General features: G+C 36.3%; 1 protein-coding gene across 2 annotated transcripts in view; it reads right to left on the bottom strand.

Moving 5' to 3' along the window:
- Positions 1–1,336: 1,336 nt before the first annotated feature.
- LOC148956280 (diphthine methyltransferase) overlaps positions 1,337–23,859 on the bottom strand; it is a 65,644-nt gene continuing 43,121 nt past the window's right edge. For both annotated transcript variants that reach the window (XM_089101949.1, XM_089101915.1), the window contains exons 3-4: positions 10,322–10,460; positions 1,337–1,712 (exon numbers count right to left, since the gene is read on the bottom strand). In XM_089101949.1, the coding sequence (XP_088958075.1) occupies positions 1,379–1,712; positions 10,322–10,460 (473 nt within the window). In that variant the 3' untranslated portion in view covers positions 1,337–1,378. The remainder of the gene's footprint in view (positions 1,713–10,321; positions 10,461–23,859) is intronic.

Genomic DNA, 23,859 nt, shown 5'->3' with positions numbered 1-23,859 from the left:
AACTTAAGATCAGTAGAAATAGAAGCCTACAATAACTCAAACTCAAAACGACCAGAAATTATTATTAAAGAATAAAAAAGGAAAGGAGAATAATTGGTATGGCTGTAACACTGCATATAAATAGTTTTAGAAATATTTTGGAAATTGTGCCGTAAAAGGTCAAAAGATTATACAGATTCAGCAGTAAGAAATGCATTTTATTTGTTTTCTGGTAAACAAACTGGAAGAATATTCTATAATAGGAGTTTTTCTAGCGTAAAGCCCCGTAAAATTTTGGATCTGCCATTAAAATATGTGATGTCCTTCAATTTTCTGAAAACTCACTAAGAATTTTACGAAAAACACTTCTTAACAGACGTTTGGTATTTTCTTGGATAGAGCAATTGTTGCAACTTTTACCACATTAACCGATGATGAGAACCCAAGTCCTAAAATTGGTCTCAATCAGGAACCCTTATTGCTATCTAAATTCACAAAGTGCAAAGATTTTTAAACAGAGCTGTTTATTGTTTAATGTTAAGGAAAGGTCTGCCCATTTCATACGGAAACAATGAATGAAAACGAAACTAGTCTAATCTTGGCTCTCCGCCAAAACAGGTAACTAGACTGTTAAAGTATCACAGGAACTGCAATCTGAGAAATCAAATATCACGACGTGAAAAAAATGATAAACCATCCAGTTGCGGATCCAGAGGGGGGGGGTGAGGGGTACCACCCTAAAGTAGTGTAATTTACCTAATTAACGCAAGTTTGCATTAATTAATCTTGCTCCTAACGTAAGTTTATCGCATAAACCTATTTTGCGCCCCCCCTAAAAAATCCTGGATCCGCCCCTGAAACCATCAAACCTATTCCACCAGTTATTAGAAGAAAAAAAAATCCTTATTTTCAAAAATTTCATCAATCCCCCGCCCCCTTTTTTATAAAATCCTACATAAACCAATCAGTTGAGTCCACTGTATATAAATAATAGATTGTCATAATTTGTATATAAATTAAGTCATACCTGTGAGATGGGACAGTTGCAAACCACTTGGCCGGCTCACCAAGTTTTTTTCTGCTTTCGCAATTACGAATAATTCATTATCTAACCATTTCTCATTGATTGACGCCAACACACTAATCCATAAGTGCACAAATAAGTGGGAGGAGCTTTTTGTTCGCACCGAGAATGAAGAGCCAGAAATCATCTGCGGTAAACTTACTGCTAATTATATAAACTGTGCCCTCTACCCACCATTTTTTTTTGTAGAAGGCCAAGCATATTGCATCTTGTTCGAAGCAGAATTCTATTGCACTAGAACATAAGCAGTAAAATTTTTAAAACTCATTAAAACCATATTCATTTAATGGACTAAACTACAAAAGTTGAAACTGTTTAACATACACTTTCTGAAAAAGACCATGTGTGCAATGCTTTGTCATACATACTACAGCTTGCCACCAAGAATTTATTTTCACCACGGTAAAATCCACCTCGAAACCAGTCACAACCATAAGCTAAACTTGAATGTTTCATGTAGGATGCAGCTAAATTTAATTTCTTAAGTTGTGAAGAGAAAATATGGAAACCATTGTGCATTGCAGCTACAAGTATATGTTTACCATGTTTTGGTTCCCACTTCAACCTCCATGCTCCGCCACCTGCACAAACTTCTTCAATTGGTGAGCGTGTTGATCGAGTGTCCCAAAGCTTTACGGTTTCATCATAGCTGAAAGAAAGAAATTAGACTGTAATTCTAATCAATTGTAAATGGGTTTACTTTGGTATCAAAAAAGCAATACTTAGGTCATACGAGTACAAGTTTGAAAACAATTATTTACAAGATAAAAATCGCTTTTGAGGCAGGGGGACTTAACACCCATGTCCATTCTTGGCTTAACCCAAGTTACGACAGGTTCGTTGAAATATTAGAACTGTGCCACTGAAAAACCTTGTGTCTGGGTGATACCCCCTGCGGAAAACCCCCTCTCCTCGCAGACAAACCCATCCCAAAAATAAAAAAAAAATTTAAAAAGAAACAGAAAATAAATACGATAGGATATTCTAGACCATATATTCTAAGGAGGAATGGATATCAGACGAAACATGGAAATTCATTGAACAACGCAAGGAAACGAAGAGAGATATCCTGAGTGCCTCAAGACATGAAGATAAAGACTATCTGCAGCTAGACTATAAAGAAGAGGATAAAGCTGTCAAAAAGAGTGCAAAGAGAGACAAGCAGAACCAGATAGAAGAGAAAACAGCACTTTCTGAAGAGGCTGCAAAGAAATGTGACTCCAGGATGGTTTACCTACTAACCAATGAGTTAGTTGGAAAAAAAGTGAACCACTCATCACTTGTTAAAGATGAATACGGGAACGTAATTTCAGATCCCAAGAAAGTAGACGAAAGATGAGCATCCCATTTTGAATATATACTTAATCGTCCCCCACCCCATGACCGAGAAATTGTACCTGACATCCCATTTTTACAAATTGACGTAAGTACTGATCCTCCCAGCACTGTAGAGGTAGAAGCACCTATCAAAAAGCTTAAAGATGGTCGCGCATCGGGAGTCGATGGGATAACGGCAGAGATGGTGAAGATATCCCTTCAAGCCTGCTTAAATGTATGGACTGCTCTCCTAGTAGCAGCTTGGAGCATGGGAAAGATCCCACGTGATTGGACTAGAGATATTCTGGTCAAACTGTTTAAGAAGGGAGATGCTCTTAACTGTGACAACTGGAGAGGGATCGACCTGACTTCAGTGCCCAGTAAACTCTTGGCCACAATTATATTGCAGCGTTTGAGAGCAGCTCTTGATTAACATATAAGGTAGGAATAATGAACAAATAAACTTTCAAATGGGGATAAATCCATTTATTTAGACATTAAAAAAAAAAAAAAACAGGTATAAAAGTCCAGATATTTCAATCACATATACAGCGACCGTTTTCAGTAGAAATACTAAAATAATGAATTTGAAACTAGCATATTTATACACAAGAAAACAGCTATCTAAGAAAACAATACCTAATTTAAGGTGTTAGGTCGAAAATACGTTGTATTTATGGGGAAATGAGACCAACCCTGTAAACAACTATAAACTCAACATTTGGTTTGCAATTAGAAGACACGGAAGATTTTGCCAACTTCATTGAAATTTTTTTCAAGTTTATACAACATTAAAGAAGTTTCAATTATGCGAGTTTCAATTTCCTTATTTTGGTATTCGTCATAGAAGAGCAGTGTGGTCTAAGAACACAATACCTAATTTAAGGTGTTACGTCGAAAAAAAGGTAAGAACAACATGGGTTCCAGCCTAGTAGACCATGTTCTGACCTTATTTTTATCCTCAGACTTGAATGGAAGAGTCAAGAAAATGGAATAAAAAGCTTTATCTGCCCTTCACTGATTTCGAAAAAGCGTTTGATTCCATCGATCGTGATGTTTTATCGAAGATTTTGAAATTTTATGGATTACCTAATAAAGTATTCCATATAATAATGGCCCTCTATGAAGAGCAAATGTTGTGTCAGAACGGAATATGGCATGATTCTTTAAGATTCTCTCTGAGGTGAAACAAGGATGTGTTATCCCCGTTCCTATTCGTCCTAGTAATGGATTATGTTCTAGGGCAAGAATCAGGTTTTGGTGTAAAAGTCAGTGGTCAGCAGCTCACAGATTTGACTTCGCAGAAGACGTAGTACTTCTAGAAGAGGCAAAACAACGTTTGCAGCTACTACTTGACACCATAGCGGACAAGGCTGAGAAAGTGGGATTAATAGTGAACGTTAATAGATCGAGGAGCGTAGCCATAAATGCAACGGAGAAACGATCGAACAAGTGCAGGAGTTTAAATATCTTGGAAATTGGATCGAATATGATGGCGGAATAGTCTATGATATAAAAAGGAGAATTGGACAAGCAACATCGGCATTCAACAAACTGAAACCAGTTTGACGAAGCAGAAAAAACTCTGTGCGTCTAAAGCTCCGTCTGTTGAATAGCAACGTCATGTCCATTCTCATTTATGCAAGTGAATACTGAAAGCTGAATTTTCATCTGGAAAAAACCTATCCTAGCATTTGAAAATGTCTGCCTCAGAAGAATCCTTAACATTTCGTGGCAGGACAGGGTCACGAACCTAGTGGTCCGCAGACGAACAGGTCAACCACCATTCAATGATCTTCTGAAGCAGAGAAGATGGAACTATCTTGGTCATGTCCTCCAAATGTCGGGAGACCGTCTTCCGAATGCTGTCTAGGAGTGGCAATCCGAAGGTGGGCGAAAAAGAGGGCGACCGAAACACACTCTCCGACGACAGTACGACCAAGATCTGCGGAGCACTGAGCTGTCATTACAACCACATTGGGAGGACGTCACGGCTGCTGCTCCGATCCAGGACGTCTGGCAGGGCTTTGTTGATGCCCTATTTGCCACACCTGGCCCTGGAGGAACTAAAGTCTAAGGTAAAGTATATGTTTCCTTTGTTTTAAACTATTCTCTCGTTAGCTTTTCGAACTGATTACACATTTAAGACCCCCAATCAATTTTTACCAGAATCTCTGCACAAGCTCCCTGTGGTGCTGGAAAAATTTGCTAATTGACCCTGTCTTTGAGTCAGCCGACCCTGAGACTTACAAAATGACGTTTTTGGTATCGTACGGCTTTTAAAATGCTTTAAAATATTGCCCGAGGTCTTAGATGTACCTTTTTCATGATTAAATAAAAAAAACAAGTTTTTTTTAACTGAAAGTAGGAACGACGTTAAAACTTAAAACGAACAGAAATTATTCCGTATATGAAAGGGGCTGTCCCCTCCTCAAGGACTTGCTCTTTACGCTAAAGTTTTTATTGTTAAAAAAATAGAGTTGTGAGGAAGTCAAACTTTAGCGTAAAGAGCGAGGCGTTGAGGAGGGGACAGCCCCCTTCATATACGAAATAATTTCTGTTCGTTTTAGGTTTTAATGTCGCTCCTTACTTTCAGTTAAAAAAATTGTTTTTTTTATTTAATTTGTAAATGTTTTTGAATTAATGCATGTTTTGATTTTGGCTCACCGTACATGAATAATTAAAACAAAATTTGCATATTATATTTGGTTAAATGGCTTTCTCGAAACTTGTTTAATTTTATTTACGAACGTTTTTATTAGTAATAAATATACGTATTAGGGGGTTCGCCCCCTAGTCAATACCCTGCTCTTTAAACTATAGTTCGAATTTGTTTTCCAGTTCTTTAAAAATGACCTCTTAATCACAATCAGTTGATCAGTTGAAAAACTTGTTTTTTTTTTAAATTTAATTCCTGATCTTTTTATTTTATAATTATGGGAAATCCGGCGCCCCCGTCATGGCAATGTCCCTGCCCACAAGAATACTTCCTTCATGGAAAGATTCTTCCATATAGCCCCCAAACCTCTCCTTCCCCCCCCAATAAGAAACAAAACCATCAGACAAAGAATCGATACATCCCACTCACAAAAACTAAAATATAAAATTGATTAATTATAATAACTTTAAGACCTACCCCAGGGGACTTTGGGGGATTAAGTCATCCTCAAAGACAATTGTATCAGATTTTCGACCATGCTGAACAAAATGGGTATCTCAAAGTGTTAATTGGGTGACTTCGGGAAAAGAATGAGCGTGGGAGGGGGCCAAGTTGCCCTCTATTTTTTTGGTCACTTAAAAAGAGCACTAGAACTTTTAATTTCCGTTTCAATGAGCCCTCCCACGATATTCTAGGACCACTGGGTCGATACGATCACCCCTGGAAAAAAAAAACAAAAACCAACACAACTACCCACGCCGCCGGGATCGTTCTTCTGGAAAAAAATTTAAAATTCCACATTTTTGTAGATAGGAGCTTGAAACCTCTACAGTCGGGCTCTCTGATACTCTGAATATGATGGTGTGATTTTCATTAAGGTTCTATAACTTTTAGAGGGTTTCTCCCCCTTTTTTCGAAAATCAGCCAAATTTTCTCAGGCACGTAACTTTTGATGGGTAAAATTAAACTTAATGAAACTTATATATTTGAAATCAGCATTAAAATCTGATTCTTTTGATGTATCTTTTGGTATCAAAATCCCGTTTTTTAGAGTTTCGGTTACCATTGAGCCGGGTCGCTCCTTACTTACAGTTCGTTAGCACGAACTGTTTGATTAATCATGTCATGAACTAGTTTGCATCTTGGAGTTGTTAAGTAGCAATGCGAAATGTGTGAAACAAACCATGTTTGTTTGTCACTTGTCACATATGTCACACTTGTCACATATGATAAGAAACAAACCCACTTCAGGTGATTTTTCTCGATTTTCTTTTTAAATTTTTACTCAGCCTCATGGTTCAGTTCTAGATATTTTCGTTCTAACGAATACAATTAATCGACTTGATACAGACTGCTCTGCACTTTTGTTGCGTGCACTATACATTTTACAAAAAAGACACAAATCCGCAAACCCAGTTCTAAAATGTTTCTTTTTCTTCTTTATATAGAATTCCTTGCAGTGTGCCAATTAAAACAATACTTTTTAATGTTTTATAAGCTTTTTGTTTACATTTTGATCAGTCAGCTTCCTAGGTTTTTTTTTTTTAGTCAAAATATCCAATTTCCACAATGATCATTTCTAAGATAGAAATTTCACTGTCGCTCCTTTTTTCCCAAAATAAGACCCTGGCTTTACCTTTCGAGCAGCGACTGTTTATTATAATTGTTATTATTATTTCTTTAATAACTACATGTCTGGAAAATCAAGCAATCTTAGTTCCACCAAATTAACACAGTTTGTATCTCAAAATACAATATAACTTTTCTTGATCATAGGAATTATACAGAATATTTTCTATTTTCTCTTTAATTTCTACTACTCTTATTTGTACTATCATAGTTTTTAAATTACACATTGCTATAGTTTGCAATATTACTGTTTTTTTTACCATCACATATAAAAATTTTAAACATAGAATAAACTTAGTCTTCAAAATAATACATCTTTTGTTAGTAATGTATTTTAAGCTAAATTTAAAAACTGAAAGTGATGTTAGAATCCAAACTATTTTTTATATTGGATCAGCCCCCGCCCCCCTCCCCCAAAATTTGGACGTACAAACATAAGTATGAGGCGTCCAAGACCTCTCACACAACATGCTTAAATATTCTTACCTCATTGAAACAAAACATTTCATTTGAAGCACGGTAATTTATTCAATGGTAATTTTTACAAAACTCGCTTTACTGGTTTTTCACGGAAATTCAATTTGCACTTTTACATAAATTTTTTGATGTCACTAAAGTAGAAAGAGGTTTTGTATCGACAAAATATGCCATATACTGAAATACAAGTTATTTTCACATTCTCCAGAAAATAATACTACAGAGTCACAAAAAGCTCAAAACAGGGCTAAAGTAGAAAGAGGTTTTGTATCGACAAAATATGCCATATACTGAAATAGAAGTTATTTTCACATTCTCCAGAAAATAATACTACAGAGTCACAAAAAGCTCAAAACAGGGCTAAAGTAGAAAGAGGTTTTGTATCGACAAAATATGCCATATACTGAAATAGAAGTTATTTTCACATTCTCCAGAAAATAATACTACAGAGTCACAAAAAGCTCAAAACAGGGCCTTCTGACCTGTTTCCCTTTCCCAGAATTTCAAGGTTTTAGCGATTTGTCCCATAATTTCCAACATTTTTCAAATAATTCGCAGATTTTTGCATTTGTTCCCCCTGTTTACTACCTTTGCGTCGAAAGAATCTTCTGCCTCCGTGTCTCTGGGGAGGGGGGCTATATTTTAGGTACCAGGGAAATAATCATGCATCTTGAACGATTTTATTGGGAACTAGACTAACACTGTCAAAGAAACGAAAACGAGATTTTGATTTTAACGTTAAATCATAGATATCTACCATTCACATTTATTTGTGGGAAGTGGCGGGGGAGGGGGTGGTGAACTAATTATCTGCCCAAACCCTTACAGCTAAATAATACAAGATATAAATACTCCGATGATAAATATAGTGCCAGACAAATCCAGTCAGATCAACTATGCATATAGGTAGGATAAAAATCGTTGGACCTATTGCCACTAAATTAACAAAATATGGGTTGTGTGATCTTTGAGGTAATTTTGTACACCCCAAGTGGAAAAGGATCAGAATCTATTATTCCAAGCAGGAAAGAGTACATTCCTCGGGACAGTACCAAAACTAAGGGAATAGAAGATTCATTTGATACATTTTGTACTGAATAATCATCAAACCTGGATTTTCCAGAGATTTAGATAAAAATGTTAGCCCACAGCTGGACCATAAGCAGGGTGCAGGAGCTGTTTATAAAGTTTCCCAGTTTCAGAAGCTAAGCTCCATAAATAGAAATCCATGAAAACGCAGTTGAGAACTGTCATTGTAGCATGTTTAAAAAAGCAAACTAACGGTTATAGACTATCGCCTAGTTACGCACCATCTAATATGGTAGAGGCTAGCAGATTTTTGTATGAAGGAAGGGGCACCTATGGCCCAGAAAAGTTTAAGGCCCACATTTTCAAACTTTCCATGACAAGGGTTTCAGACAAAATTGATAAACACTCAGATGAAATAAGGATTTAGCCTCTGAAGTATCCTGATTTGGAATAAATATAGGATGAAGTGTAGAGTCAGGGGACACAGGGGGCAAACTGTATTATTTATTCATTTACAACCATAGACAGGAGCTGTTTAATAATAATACCTTTTTGAAAGCTAGAAAAGCCCTGAATACTCATTTTTTTATATATTTCAAACACAAAAAAGGCACATCGAAAGTCTAAGTTTCACTCTTTACTTTCATTATTTCTTTTTTTTATTAAGTCATCCTACAGGTAGCATATTTCTGGACGACTGAGCTAACAGATGAAAAAATTCCACCTTTTCTACCTCCTGATTTTATATACCATCCAGGAAATAAAGAATTAGGCAAATTAATTATTTCTCTGTGGATTTTCCCCCTTCATTACTCAGTATCCTAGGAACTATCTAACTCAGCTATTCAAATCATTGATGCATTTCATTCAGATTCACAAAGACATTCCTCATAAACCTATTTAAATCTAAAGGATTTTCTGGGCTGTTTTAGATGGAAAACAATGAGCTTCTCCTAGGTGAAAAGTGTTTATTTTATGACCTGCAAGAATTGCAAGGCAAATGTCAGGTTTTTTTTGTCTTATTTTGTTCAATGTATTTTGTTTTATAATTAGGTGGCAATAAAATTAAAGAAAAATAATTTAAAATATAAGGAGCTCATTAAATGAAGAACTTGTATTTCTTAATTTAAGGTTAATTTATTAAAAACAGATCTAAACAGAAATACCAAACCCTATATAATACAACCCTCTTCATATAAATGAAGATATATAACAAAATAATCGATATTCGTACTTGAAATCAAATGTTTTATTTAATGAGTTTTTAATTATACAAAGTAAGTTAGTAATATTAAAATATTATTTTAGATGCACTTAAATGTTGTTACATAATATGTATTAACTATCAAATAATATAAATTACAAGGCATTATTCATCAAGATTCACAATTGACCTCGCATTACAGTATGTGTGGCTGAGCCCTGCACACTGTCCATCTTCTATCATAAAAACGGTTGGAAAATGAAAAAAATACTCAGAGGAAAATTTGTCAAGAATGTTTTATCCTACAACTATTATTGATAGAAGTTAACATGCCTGGAGCTATAGAAAGCTAATCCATGAAAAAAATGGCTTTGCGGCATTCGACCTTGAATAATAGAAATACCGTGCGTAGGACAGGGAACTTTATCCTTTAGAAACCTTTAATAAATCAAAACATACGGTGCACGTTTCCAGCTAATTATCTCTCATTCAAAAACTGACCCAGCGTTTTGGCTTTAGTAATTGGACTACAAGGTTAGCAGCAGGAGACAACATTGAAAGAAAATGACGCGTGTGCGAGTCAGGAACAAAGAAAACGAAACGTCATTGTAGTAAGTGTGCGCGGGGCCTAAGGGCGAAAGCGAGTTTAATGGCGACGGCAAAAAGCCAATGAAGCCATTTTTTTAAAGCCCTAAGGTCAAGGAAGCGTCTTTAGTGGTACTCAACAAAGAGCTTTCCCTATTTGTCCTCAACTCAGGACAGTATGCCAACTCATTAATACAAACCTTCCATCTCACGAGACATAGAAGCAAACACTACCTTTAACAATGGTTGATAAACCCGTTACAAGAACTGTGAAAATATTCCAGAAAAAAAGTTTTAACTATTAAACAAAAAGCGGGCAGTTTTACAAGCACAAGATTCATAAAAATGCACAATTTACCTTCCACTAGCAAGTAAGTAGTCTTCGAATGGATGGGATTGAATGCTAGTTATTCCCATGTGTCCTTTCTTCCCAAGAAGGGTGCCTTTACCAAGTGAAAGACGAGTATCATACATTCTAAGACAACAGTCGTCTGAACCTAAATAATTACACTAAACTGTTAAGAAATACAACAAAACAAGAGTATTAATAAATGTGGAAGCTTGCTAAAGGTGCACCGGGACTGATTCGTCGTCATAACCAATGCTTCTTGGTGTTCTGCAAGAGAAGGTAAGGAGCAAGAGTGTATTTACTTTATGATAACTAGCTATAAAATATTGTCTTTTAGAGTGTCTTTAGCATATAAGCTTTCAACACCTGAATCGTAACACCTTTCTCGGCATAACTCACTGCAGTATCTATATGTTTTGAAAGAGCAGACCGGGAGCGCTCTTTGATCAAAAATCGTTGATGGATGGTTACAAAATTGTCTTTTAGAGTGCCTTTGTGTAAAAGCTTCCAGCAGTTGCACCTTCATCAGAACTGAGATTTCCTGAAATGCTCATGCTGAGAGCAATAGAGTTAGAAGTTTATAAAAATGTCTGCCAGTTTGTCTCTAAGCCTCTTACACGTTTTAATACTTCCACTGTCTTTTTCTGGAATTTGTTTCAAGGTATAAGCTATACCTCTACCACTGTAAGGGTCAACTTTCATTTTGAAAAGAAATGACATCCATTAGTTATAAAAAGAAGCCTCGTATATTATCCAATAGTTACTATTGATCCTTATTTTCACCCAGTTCTATTTTCCTATCTAAGTAAACTGTACTATTGCCCTGGCCAAGTGTTTTCAAAATAATAAAAAAAAAGTAAATAAAACAGATGTCAGATCCAATATAAAATTTCCAAGAGCGAAAAAAAATCCCACAAAAAGAAATATTTTGGAGAAAAACGAATACAATCGACTAGAACTTTCTTACCGATTTAGCTGACGTATATCTACCATTGTTCTTGTTGGTCGGCAACTGACATCAAGGCCATACCCAGAGGGGGGGGGTTGACCCCCCCCCCCTCTGGGTAAAAAAATGGATATAAACAAATTTTGTATGCGTTTTTTGAGGTTTATTTTGTGTAACCCCCCCCCCACCTCCCGGAAAAAAAATCTTTGAGTAAAACCCCCTCCGAAAAAAAATCCTGGTTACGGCCTTGACTGACATAGGTAATTATTAAACGCTAAGAGTCCAGGAGCCCTACCCCTTGAAAATTTGGAAGAAATACATTAAAACGAGTGAAAACCTGGACGTTTTGGCTAAAGAAAGTATTTTTGAAAAAGTCCTTTTAATAACGCTCACTATGGAAAAACATGCCCGTATCCATATAGCCTAGGGATGTATACATTCCAGTAGAACTAAGAAACTTACTCTGAACAGGGATAATTAAGGAGAGTCATAATGAAGCACAAATCATTCCTGATAGAAAAAAAAAGCAACTAGTTTCATTAGATGATGTCAAGAGAGGACTGAAGCAAGACAGCCTATAGGACAACACTCCTCGAGTGAGAATTTTGAATAGAATATGCTGTTAACAGTTAAGGCTTGAAAACATGAGCCTAAAAAAGGTGAGTTTTAATCATCAAATCCCACCTTCAATTATAAATGTTTTCCTTTGTTCAGTGACAATTTCTTCGTAAAATTGGCATTTTACGCTGAAGAATTAAAACCAAAGAATTAGCATACCAAAACCATGCACGAGGAACTTTAAACCTCAAGACGTGCATCACTCTTAATACATATTAATTTTCGGTTGCTATGGGCCGCGGGTGTTTCTTTACTAGCTTTCAGCTACCGCTGCAACCACAATATCTGTATAGCGCTTCAGGGAATATCTATAGCCTTAGTTGCAAGTACCACGAAATATTTTCAAGTAAAAAAGGGGTAAAGAATATGGCATTGGACTCTACAGTCCCGACCGACGGTGCTAATCTCCGTTTCACGGTCTTTCGACCAGGAAGTGCAATGGGGGTGGGGGACAGCCATCCTGTGCTTTTGCACACCAAGAACCAAGTACCTCCAAGTACCCATTAAGAGCAGGGTCGATTCTAGCTGAGAGTACAGAGTCAAGCCACTGACCACCGTTCCAAATCAAATAACCAGCGACACCAAGACTTGACCCTCGTCCTCGCAGAGAAAGGATTTTCAAGTCTAGCGTGCTAACCACTCGGCTAGGACGGCTCACCTGGGATTGACTTCTTGTGATAGCTTGGTTACAGCAAAGTAGTTAAAAAAGCGTTTCATCCCTTTCGACCTAATGTTTTTACTTGCTTTCGGGCAAGTTGATTCTCTAACAAAGCTTTAATATCCACCAGACACTAATTTAAATTTACCGATTATCCTGTGCTAATTAAATATCCAGCAGATTTGTGTCTTTACAAGAATGATAGCTTTAAGCTGATGGCCTTAGTTTTGTATTCCTCTTGCATTTTATGAAATGGTCGACCCCAAATTTTTAGCCCACTGTAGTAACTATATCAAAACAATATGAAAATCATAAAATAACATAATCAGTACAGCAGATTTTCAAAAACCTGCTCAATAGTGTACTTTTTTTAATGCACAGTTGAAGGCTGACAAAGCAAAAGCTACATTTTGCTGAAACCACCAATTTAAACCATCTTACAGCAAAGCAATACTTCTGTAAATTTCATACAAGAAACTTAATGAATCTTCATACAGAGGTGATTTTAGGGGCAGGGGGTACAAAAAGGGCACTCGCCCTGGGTCTCAAATTTCAAATAAATAATCAGTTTGTATTTTTTTTAGGTTTACTTTTTATTAAAATAAAGTAGGGGGCGTAGTTACCAGTAAATATAAGCAAATTGAATCTGGGATTTTTATTTTTTCCATACCTTCATCACCACTCCTTGGAAATAAAAATAAGTAGACTGAATTTAATTAATAAATGAAATTTTTTTTAAAATTTTAGAAGACAGGAGGGGGGGGGGGGGGTGCTAATCAAATTTTGTGCCGGGCATAAGAGAGGCCAAAACCGCCACTATCTTTATAAGGCAGTGTTTTCTATTTAAAGAGGGGAAAGTACCAAGCGATTTTAGAAGAACTGCAATTAAACCCCTGTGTGAAAAAGATGATGAGAGTGAGTGTGGTAATTATAGAAGCATTAGCATGGTTTCTGTAGGAAGTAAATTACTTAGTATGCAGATAGTAGTTATCTAAGTACCATTTCTGATGCCCCTATAGGATTGGCAGCTTTCCAAGGCAGATTACCAGACTAGTTATTTGGCAGTGTATAATGTGGTCAAACAGGTTTTTTTCTGTTTTTGTTGTCAATTGCACAATGAATGTACATCGTGAGTTCACGTGCACATTTTTCTTAAAAAACTGGTACATTTAAAAAGGGGTAATGAGATTTGCGAATTGGAGTATAGGATTCGCGAATTTGATCCTATTAAGGTGGAGAAAAAACGAAAAGGGTTTCAAAAATGCTCAGAATCGAAGATAATTTCCATTCGCCTTAGTTTTTTTAACGATGCTCCTTATTTCTAGTTGAAAATGCTTATTTTTTAATTTAATTGGCAATGAAAAGTCAAACTCTAACATAAAGAACAAGGTATTTTGGAGGGGGTAGCTAACTTCATATACGGGATAATTTCCATTCGTCTTAGTTTTTAAACGATGCTCCTTATTTCTAGTTGAAAATGCTTATTTTTTAATTTAATTGGGGTGAAAAGTCAAAGTCTAACATAAAGAACAAGGTATTTCGGAGGGGGCAGCTCACTTCATATACGGGGTAATTTCCATTCGTCTTAGTTTTTTAACGATGCTTCTTATTTCTAGTTGAAAATGCTTATTTTTTAATTTAATTGTGATGAAAAGTCAAAAGTCTAACATAAAAGAACAAGGTATTTCGGAGGAGGGTTCGTTACTGACATTGATATTAGTGCGTAAACTACAAACTGACAAAAATATCCAGAACTTTTTTTTTCTTATAGCCTTGACTTTGAAGACATTTCTTCATCTTAATTGGCTCTAGAAATATCATGCAAAATAAACTAGCCTAACAGTCATTGCTTTGTCGAATTTTGAGCAAAAACAAAAGAATTGTAACACCTGATTGCCCCGTTTTCCAACTTTTATCTTGAGAATCGATGTTGTTAGCAGAATTTCAAAAGGATCGTTTATTAGTGCTGGCGTATCTGATGACGATGCTCCTTATTTCTAGTTGAAAATGATTATTTTTTAATTTAATTGTGATGAAAAGTCAAATGTCTAACATAAAAGAACAAGGTATTTCAGTGGGAGGCTCGTTACTAATATTGAAAGTAGTGCGTAAACTACAGATTGTCAAAAATATCCAGAACTTTTTTTTTCCTTATAGTCTTGACTTTGAATACATTTCTTCATCTTAATTTTCTTTAGAAATATCATGCAAAATAAAAAACTAGCCTAACAGTTATTGCTTTGTCTAATTTTGAACAAAAACAAAAGAATTGTAACACCTGATTGCCCCGTTTACCAAACTTTTACCTTGAGAATCGATGTTGTTAGCAGAATTTCAAAAGGATCATTTATTAGTGCTGGCGTATCTGATGACGATGCTCCTTATTTCTAGTTGAAAATGCTTATTTTTTAATTTAATTGTGATGAAAAGTCAAAAGTCTAACATAAAAGAACAAGGTATTTCGGAGGGGGGCTCGTTACTGATATTGATATTAGTGAGTAAACTACAAACTGACAAAAATATCAAGAACTTTTTTTTTCTTATAGCCTTGACTTTGAAGACATTTCTTCATCTTAATTGGCTTTAGAAATATCATGCAAAATAAACTAGCCTAACAGTCATTGCTTTGTCGAATTTTGAACAAAAACAAAAGAATTGTAACACCTGATTGCCCCGTTTTCCAACTTTTACCTTGAGAATCGATGTTGTTAGCAGAATTTCAAAAGGATCGTTTATTAGTGCTGGCGTATCTGATGACGATGCTCCTTATTTCTAGCTGAAAATGCTTATTTTTTAATTTAATTGTGATGAAAAGTCAAAAGTCTAACATAAAAGAACAATGTATTTCGGAGGGGGGTTCGTTACTGATTAGTGCGATAGTTAAATATTAGTGCGTAAACTAGAAACTGACAAAAATCTCTAGAACTTTTTTTTTCTTATAGTCTTGACTTTGAATACATTTCTTCATCTTAGTTGGCTTTAGAAATATGATGCATAATAAACCAGCCTAACAGTCTTTGCTTTGCCGAATTTTGAACAAAAACAAAAGAATTGTAACACCTGATTGCCCCGTTTTCCAAACTTTTACCTTGAGAATCGATGTTGTTAGCAGAATTTCAAAAGGATCATTTATTAGTGCTGGCGTATCTGATGACGATGCTCCTTATTTCTAGTTGAAAATGCTTATTTTTTAATTTAATTGTGATGAAAAGTCAAAAGTCTAACATAAAAGAGCAAGGTATTTCGGAAGGGGGCTCGTTACTGATATTGATATTAGTGCGTAAACTAAAAAACTGACAAAAATATCCAGAACTTTTTTTTCTTATAGCCTTGACTTTGAAGACATTTCTTCATCTTAATTAGCTTTAGAAATATCATGCAAAATAAAATAGCCTAACCGTCATTGCTTTGCCGAATTTTGAGCAAAAACAAAAGGATTGTAACACCTGATTGCCCCGTTTTCCAACTTTTACCTTGAGAATCGATGTTGTTAGCAGAATTTCAAAAGGATCATTTATTAGTGCTGGCGTATCTGATGACGATGCTCCTTATTTCTAGTTGAAAATGCTTATTTTTTAATTTAATTGTGATGAAAAGTCAAAAGTCTAACATAAAAGAACAAGGTATTTCGGAGGGGGGCTCGTTACTGATATTGATATTAGTGCGTAAACTACAAACTGACAAAAATATCCAGAACTTTTTTTTTCTTATAGCCTTGACTTTGAAGATATTTCTTCATCTTAATTGGCTTTAGAAATATCATGCAAAATAAACTAGCCTAACAGTCATTGCTTTGTCGAATTTTGAGCAAAAACAAAAGGATTGTAACACCTGATTGCCCCGTTTTCCAACTTTTACCTTGAGAATCGATGTTGTTAGCAGAATTTCAAAAGGATCGTTTATTAGTGCTGGCGTATTTGATGACGATGCTCCTTATTTCTAGCTGAAAATGCTTATTTTTTAATTTAATTGTGATGAAAAGTCAAAAGTCTAACATAAAAGAGCAAGGTATTTCGGAAGTGGGCTCGTTACTGATATTGATATTAGTGCGTAAACTACAAACTGACAAAAATATCCAGAACTTTTTTTTTCTTATAGCCTTGACTTTGAAGACATTTCTTCATCTTAATTGGCTTTAGAAATATCATGCAAAATAAACTAGCCTAACAGTCATTGCTTTGTCGAATTTTGAACAAAAACAAAAGAATTGTAACACCTGATTGCCCCGTTTTCCAACTTTTACCTTGAGAATCGATGTTGTTAGCAGAATTTCAAAAGGATCGTTTATTAGTGCTGGCGTATCTGATGACGATGCTCCTTATTTCTAGCTGAAAATGCTTATTTTTTAATTTAATTGTGATGAAAAGTCAAAAGTCTAACATAAAAGAACAAGGTATTTCGGAAGGGGGCTCGTTACTGATATTGATATTAGTGCGTAAACTACAAACTGACAAAAAAAATATCCAGAACTTTTTTTTCTTATAGCCTTGACTTTGAAGATATTTCTTCATCTTAATTGGCTTTAGAAATATCATGCAAAATAAACTAGCCTAACAGTCATTGCTTTGTCGAATTTTGAACAAAAACAAAGGAATTGTAACTCCTGATTGCCCCGTTTTACAACTTTTACCTTGAGAATCGATGTTGTTAGCAGAATTTCAAAAGGATCGTTTATTAGTGCTGGCGTATCTGATGACGATGCTCCTTATTTCTAGCTGAAAATGCTTATATTTTAATTTAATTGTGATGAAAAGTCAAAAGTCTAACATAAAAGAACAAGCTATTTCGGAGGGGGGCTTGTTACTGACATTGATATTAGTGCGTAAACTACAAACTGACAAAAATATCTAGAACTTTTTTTTTCTTATAGTCTTGACTTTGAAGGCATTTCTTCATCTTAATTGGCTTTAGAAATATGATGCAAAATAATCTAGCCTAACAGTCATTGCTTTGTCGAATTTTGAACAAAAACAAAGGGATTGTAACACCTGATTGCCCCGTTTTCCAACTTTTACCTTGAGAATCGATGTTGTTAGCAGAATTTCAAAAGGATCGTTTATTAGTGCTGGCGTATCTGATGACGATGCTCCTTATTTCTAGTTGAAAATGCTTATTTTTTAATTTAATTGTGATGAAAAGTCAAAAGTCTAACATAAAAGAACAAGGTATTTCGGAGGGGGGCTCGTTACTGATATTGATATTAGTGCGTAAACTACAAACTGACAAAAATATCCAGAACTTTTTTTTTCTTATAGCCTTGACTTTGAAGATATTTCTTCATCTTAATTGGCTTTAGAAATATCATGCAAAATAAACTAGCCTAACAGTCATTGCTTTGTCGAATTTTGAACAAAAACAAAAGAATTGTAACACCTGATTGCCCCGTTTTCCAACTTTTACCTTGAGAATCGATGTTGTTAGCAGAATTTCAAAAGGATCATTTATTAGTGCTGGCGTATCTGATGACGATGCTCCTTATTTCTAGTTGAAAATGCTTATTTTTTAATTTAATTGTGATGAAAAGTCAAAAGTCTAACATAAAAGAACAAGCTATTTCGGAGGGGAGCTTTTTACTGACATTGATATTAGTGCGGAAACTACAAACTGACAAAAATATCTAGAGCTTTTTTTTTCTTATAGTCTTGACTTTGAATACATTTCTTCATCTTAGTTGGCTTTATAAACATCATGCAAAATAAACTAGCCTAACAGTCATTGCTTTGTCGAATTTTGAACAAAAACAAAAGAATTGTAACACCTGATTGCCCCGTTTTCCAACTTTTACCTTGAGAATCGATGTTGTTAGCAGAATTTCAAAAGGATCGTTGATTAGTGCTGGCGTATCTGATGACGATGCTCCTTATTTCTAGTTGAAAATGCTTATTTTTTAATTTAATTGTGATGAAAAGTCAAAAGTCTAACATAAAAGAACAAGGTATTTCGGAAGGGGGCTCGTTACTGATATTGATATTAGTGCGTAGACTACAAACTGACAAAAATATCCAGAACTTTTTTTTTCTTATAGCCTTGACTTTGAAGATATTTCTTCATCTTAATTGGCTTTAGAAATATCATGCAAAATAAACTAGCCTAACAGTCATTGCTTTGTCGAATTTTGAGCAAAAACAAAAGGATTGTAACACCTGATTGCCCGTTTTCCAACTTTCACCTTGAGAATCGATGTTGTTAGCAGAATTTCAAAAGGATCTTTTATTAGTGCTGGCGTATCTGATGAAGATGCTCCTTATTGCAAGTTGAAAATGCTTTTTTTTTAATTGAATTGTGATGAAAAGTCAAAAGTCTAGCATAAAATAATAAGGTATTTCGGTGGGGGGTTCGTTACTAATATTGATATTAGTGCGTAAACTAAAGATTAACAAAAATCTCCAGAAATTTTTTTTTCTTATAGCCTTGACTTTGAATATATTTCTTCATCTTAATTGGCTTTAGAAATATCATGCAAAATAAACTAGCCTAACAGTCATTGCTTTGTCGAATTTTGAGCAAAAACAAAAGGATTGTAACACCTGATTGCCCGTTTTCCAACTTTCACCTTGAGAATCGATATTGTTAGCAGAATTTCAAAAGGATCGTTTATTAGTGCTGGCGTATCTGATGACGATGCTCCTTATTTCTAGTTGAAAATGCTTATTTTTTAATTTAATTGTGATGAAAATTCAAAAGTCTAACATAAAATAACAAGGTATTTCAGTGGGGGGTTCGTTACTGATATTGATATTAGTGCGTAAACTACAAATTATCAAAAATATCCAGAACTTTTTTTTTCTTATAGCCTTGACTTTGAAGATATTTCTTCATCTTAATTGGCTTTAGAAATATCATGCAAAATAAACTAGCCTAACAGTCATTGCTTTGTCGAATTTTGAGCAAAAACAAAAGGATTGTAACACCTGATTGCCCGTTTTCCAACTTTCACCTTGAGAATCGATGTTGTTAGCAGAATTTCAAAAGGATCGTTTATTAGTGCTGGCGTATCTGATGACGATGCTCCTTATTTCTAGTTGAAAATGCTTATTTTTTAATTTAATGGTCATGAAAAGTAAAAATTATAACATAAAAGAACAGGGTTGTTCGGAGGGGGGTTCATTTCGGACATTGATATGAGTACTTAAACTAGAAATTATCAAAAAATATCCATAAATTTTGTTTTAGTGCATCCTTTACTTTTAATGTATTTGTTCATCTTAATTGGACCAAGAAAAATTATACAAAATAAACTATGCTAACCGTCGTGAATTGGCCAAATTTAGAACAAAAACAAAAGGATTATAAAACCTTACTGCCCGTTTTCCAACTTTCACCTTGAGAATCGATATTGTTAGCAGAATTTCAAAAGGATCGTTTATTAGTGCTGGCGTATCTGATGACGATGCTCCTTATTTCTAGTTGAAAATGATTATTTTTAATTTAATTGTGATGAAAAGTCAAAAGTCTAACATAGAAGAACAAGGTATTTCGGAGGGGGTTCGTTACTGATATTGATATTAGTGCGTAAACTACAAACTGACAAAAATATCCAGAACCTTTTTTTTTCTTATAGCCTTGACTTTGAAGACATTTCTTCACCTTAATTGGCTTTAGAAATATCATGCAAAATAAACTAGCCTAACAGTCATTGCTTTGTCGAATTTTGAGCAAAAACAAAATGATTGTAACACCTGATTGCCCCGTTTTCCAACTTTTACCTTGAGAATCGATGTTATTAGCAGAATTTCAAAAGGATCGTTTATGAGTGCTGGCGTATCTGATGAAATAAAAATGCTTATTTTTTAATTTAATTAGGGTGAAAAGTCAAAAGTGTAATATAAAAAGAACAAGGTATTTTGGAGGGGGGGGGGGGCAGCTCACATTCTAGACTGGGTGATGTACAGTCGTCTTTGTTTTTTTAACGATGCTCCTTATTTCTAGTTGAAAATGCTTATTTTTTAATTTAATTGTGTTGAAAAATCAAAAGTCTAACATAAAGAACAAGGTATTTCGGAGGGGGGCTCGTTACTGATATTGATATTAGTGCGCAAAATACAAACTGACAAAAATATCCAGAACTTTATTTCTTATAGCCTTGACTTTGAAGGCATTTCTTCATCTGAATTTGCTCTAGAAATATCATGCAAAATAAACTAGCCTAACAGTCATTGCTTTGTCGAATTTTGAGCAAAAACAAAAGGATTGTAACACCTGATTGGCCCGTTTTCCAAGTTTTACCTTGAGAATCGATGTTGTTAGCAGAATTTCAAAAGGATCGTTTATGAGTGCTGGCGTATCTGATGAAATAATTTAGGTCGTATGATCAATTTAATTTATTTTTTTAATTCAGTAGTTTTTCAGTAAGGACACTGGATATCCTAAAAGTGTTTGATTCAAACTTTTACCTTGAGAATTGATGTTGTTAGAAGAATTTCACACACACAGAGAGAGAGACGAAACACACACAGAGATGACACACGCACACAGAGACGAAACACACACATAGAGACGACACATGCACAGGGATGATACACACAGAGAGACAACACACACACAGAGACTACGACACAAACACATAGCGACGACACACACACACACGGAGAAGACACACGCGCAGAGACGACACACACAGAGACGGCAAACACACACACACACACACACAGAGATGATACACACATACGGAGACGAAACACCCATAGAGACGACACACACACAAAAACGAAACACACACAGAGTCAACACACACACAGGGAGACGAGAAACATAGACAAGAAATGACAAAAACACACATAGAGACGACACACACACACAGATACGAAACACACATACAGACGACACACGCATAGATACAACACACACACAGACAACACCCACACAGAGACAACACACACAGAGAGACGACACACACACACACACACAGACGACACACTCAAAAGTGACGACTTACACATAGAGAAGACACACACACAGAGACGACAAACACACATAGAGACGACACACACACACACACAGAGACGACACACACACAGAGACAACACACACGCACAGAGACGACACACACACAGAGTCCACAACAAAAACAGAGACGACACATACACAGAGATGACACACACATAGAGACGACACACGCACAGACACGACACACGAACAGAGTCATAGTGAGAGAGATATCCAAAAGTTGGGTTGATCTAGGTTCACTTAGAGTGACGCGCCACTCTATGTGAGTGTGTCGTCTCTGTATTTTTTGTCGTCTCTGTGTCTGTGTTTTCTCGATGTGTGTGTGTGTGTGTCGTCTCTGTGTGTCGTCTCTTTTTAGTAAGGACACTCGAGACAACACGCACACAGAGAGAACACACACACACACAGAAACGAAACACACTTAGAGACGACACAGGCATAGAGACGACACTCTCATAGACACAACACACACACACAGAAACGACACCCATACAGAGAAGAAACACACACACATACTACAAATACAAAGAGAGGACACACACACAGTGATGACTTAAAAAAAGAGAGAATACACACACCAACACACACACACACAGACAAAAACACACAAACACACACAAACAAACACACCCACAAACACACACACACACACACACACACACACACACACACACACACACACACACACACACACACACACACACACACACACACACACACACACACACACACACACACACACACACACACACACACACACACACACACACACACACACACACACACACACACACACACACACACACACACACACACACACACACACACACACACACACACACACACACACACACACACACACACACACACACACACACACACACACACACACACACACACACACACACACACACACACACACACACACACACACACACACACACACACACACACACACACACACACACACACACACACACACACACACACACACACACACACACACACACACACACACACACACACACACACACACACACACACACACACACACACACACACACACACACACACACAACACAAAATACACACACATACACACACACACAACACACAACACACATACACACATACACACAAACAAACATAAACACAAACATACAAACACAAACAAAAAAACAAAACAACAAAAACAAACAAAAACACACAAAAACCAACAAACACATACACACACAAACACACACACACACCCACACAAACACACAGACACACACACACACAGAGCACGACAGAGACACACACAGAGATGACACACGCACACAGAGACAAAACACACACATAGAGACGACACATGCACAGGGACGATACACACACAGAGACAACACACACACAGAGACGACGACACACACACATAACGACGACACACACACACACGGAGAAGACACACGCGCAGAGACGACACACACAGAGACGGCAAACACACACACACACACACACAGAGATGATACACACATACGGAGACGAAACACCCATAGAGACGACACACACACAAAGACAAAACACACACAGAGTCAACACGCACACAGAGAGACGACACACATAGACAAGAAATGACAAAAACACACATAAAGACGACACACACACACAGAGACGAAACACACATAGAGACGACACACGCATAGATACCACACTCACACACACAGAGACAACACACACACAGAGACAACACCTACACAGAGACGACACACACACACACACACAGACGACACACTCAAAAGTGACGACTTACACATAGAGAATACACACACACAGAGACGACACACATAGAGATGACACACACACACACAGAGACAACACACACGCACAGAGACGACACACACACAGAGTCCACAACAAAAACAGAGACGACACATCCACAGAGATGACACACACATAGAGACGACAAACGCACAGACACGACACACGAACAGAGTCATAGTGAGAGAGATATCCAAAACGTTGGGTTGATCTAGGTTCACTTAGAGTGGCGCGCTACTCTATGTGAGTGTGTCGTCTCTGTATGTTTTGTCGTCTCTGTGTCTGTGTTGTGTCTATGTGTGTGTGTGTGTGTCGTCTGTGTGTGTGTGTCGTCTCTTTTTAGTAAGGACACTCGAGACAACACGCACACAGAGAGAACACACACACACACACAGATACGAAACACACGTAGAGACGACACATGCATAGAGACGACACATGCATAGAGACAACACACACAGAGATGACACCCACACAGAAACGACACACACACAGAGACGACACATACACAGAGACGACATACTCAAAGTGACGACTTACACATAGAAACGACACACACACACACACACACACACACACACA

The sequence above is a fragment of the Artemia sp. Qi Xiang Cuo genome, chromosome 1, assembly GCF_049724085.1.
Source record: "Artemia sp. Qi Xiang Cuo chromosome 1, ASM4972408v1, whole genome shotgun sequence".
Taxonomy (NCBI): domain Eukaryota; kingdom Metazoa; phylum Arthropoda; class Branchiopoda; order Anostraca; family Artemiidae; genus Artemia; species Artemia sp. Qi Xiang Cuo.
Note: the sequence above shows the minus strand (reverse complement) of the source record. Positions and strands in the feature narration are given on the sequence as shown.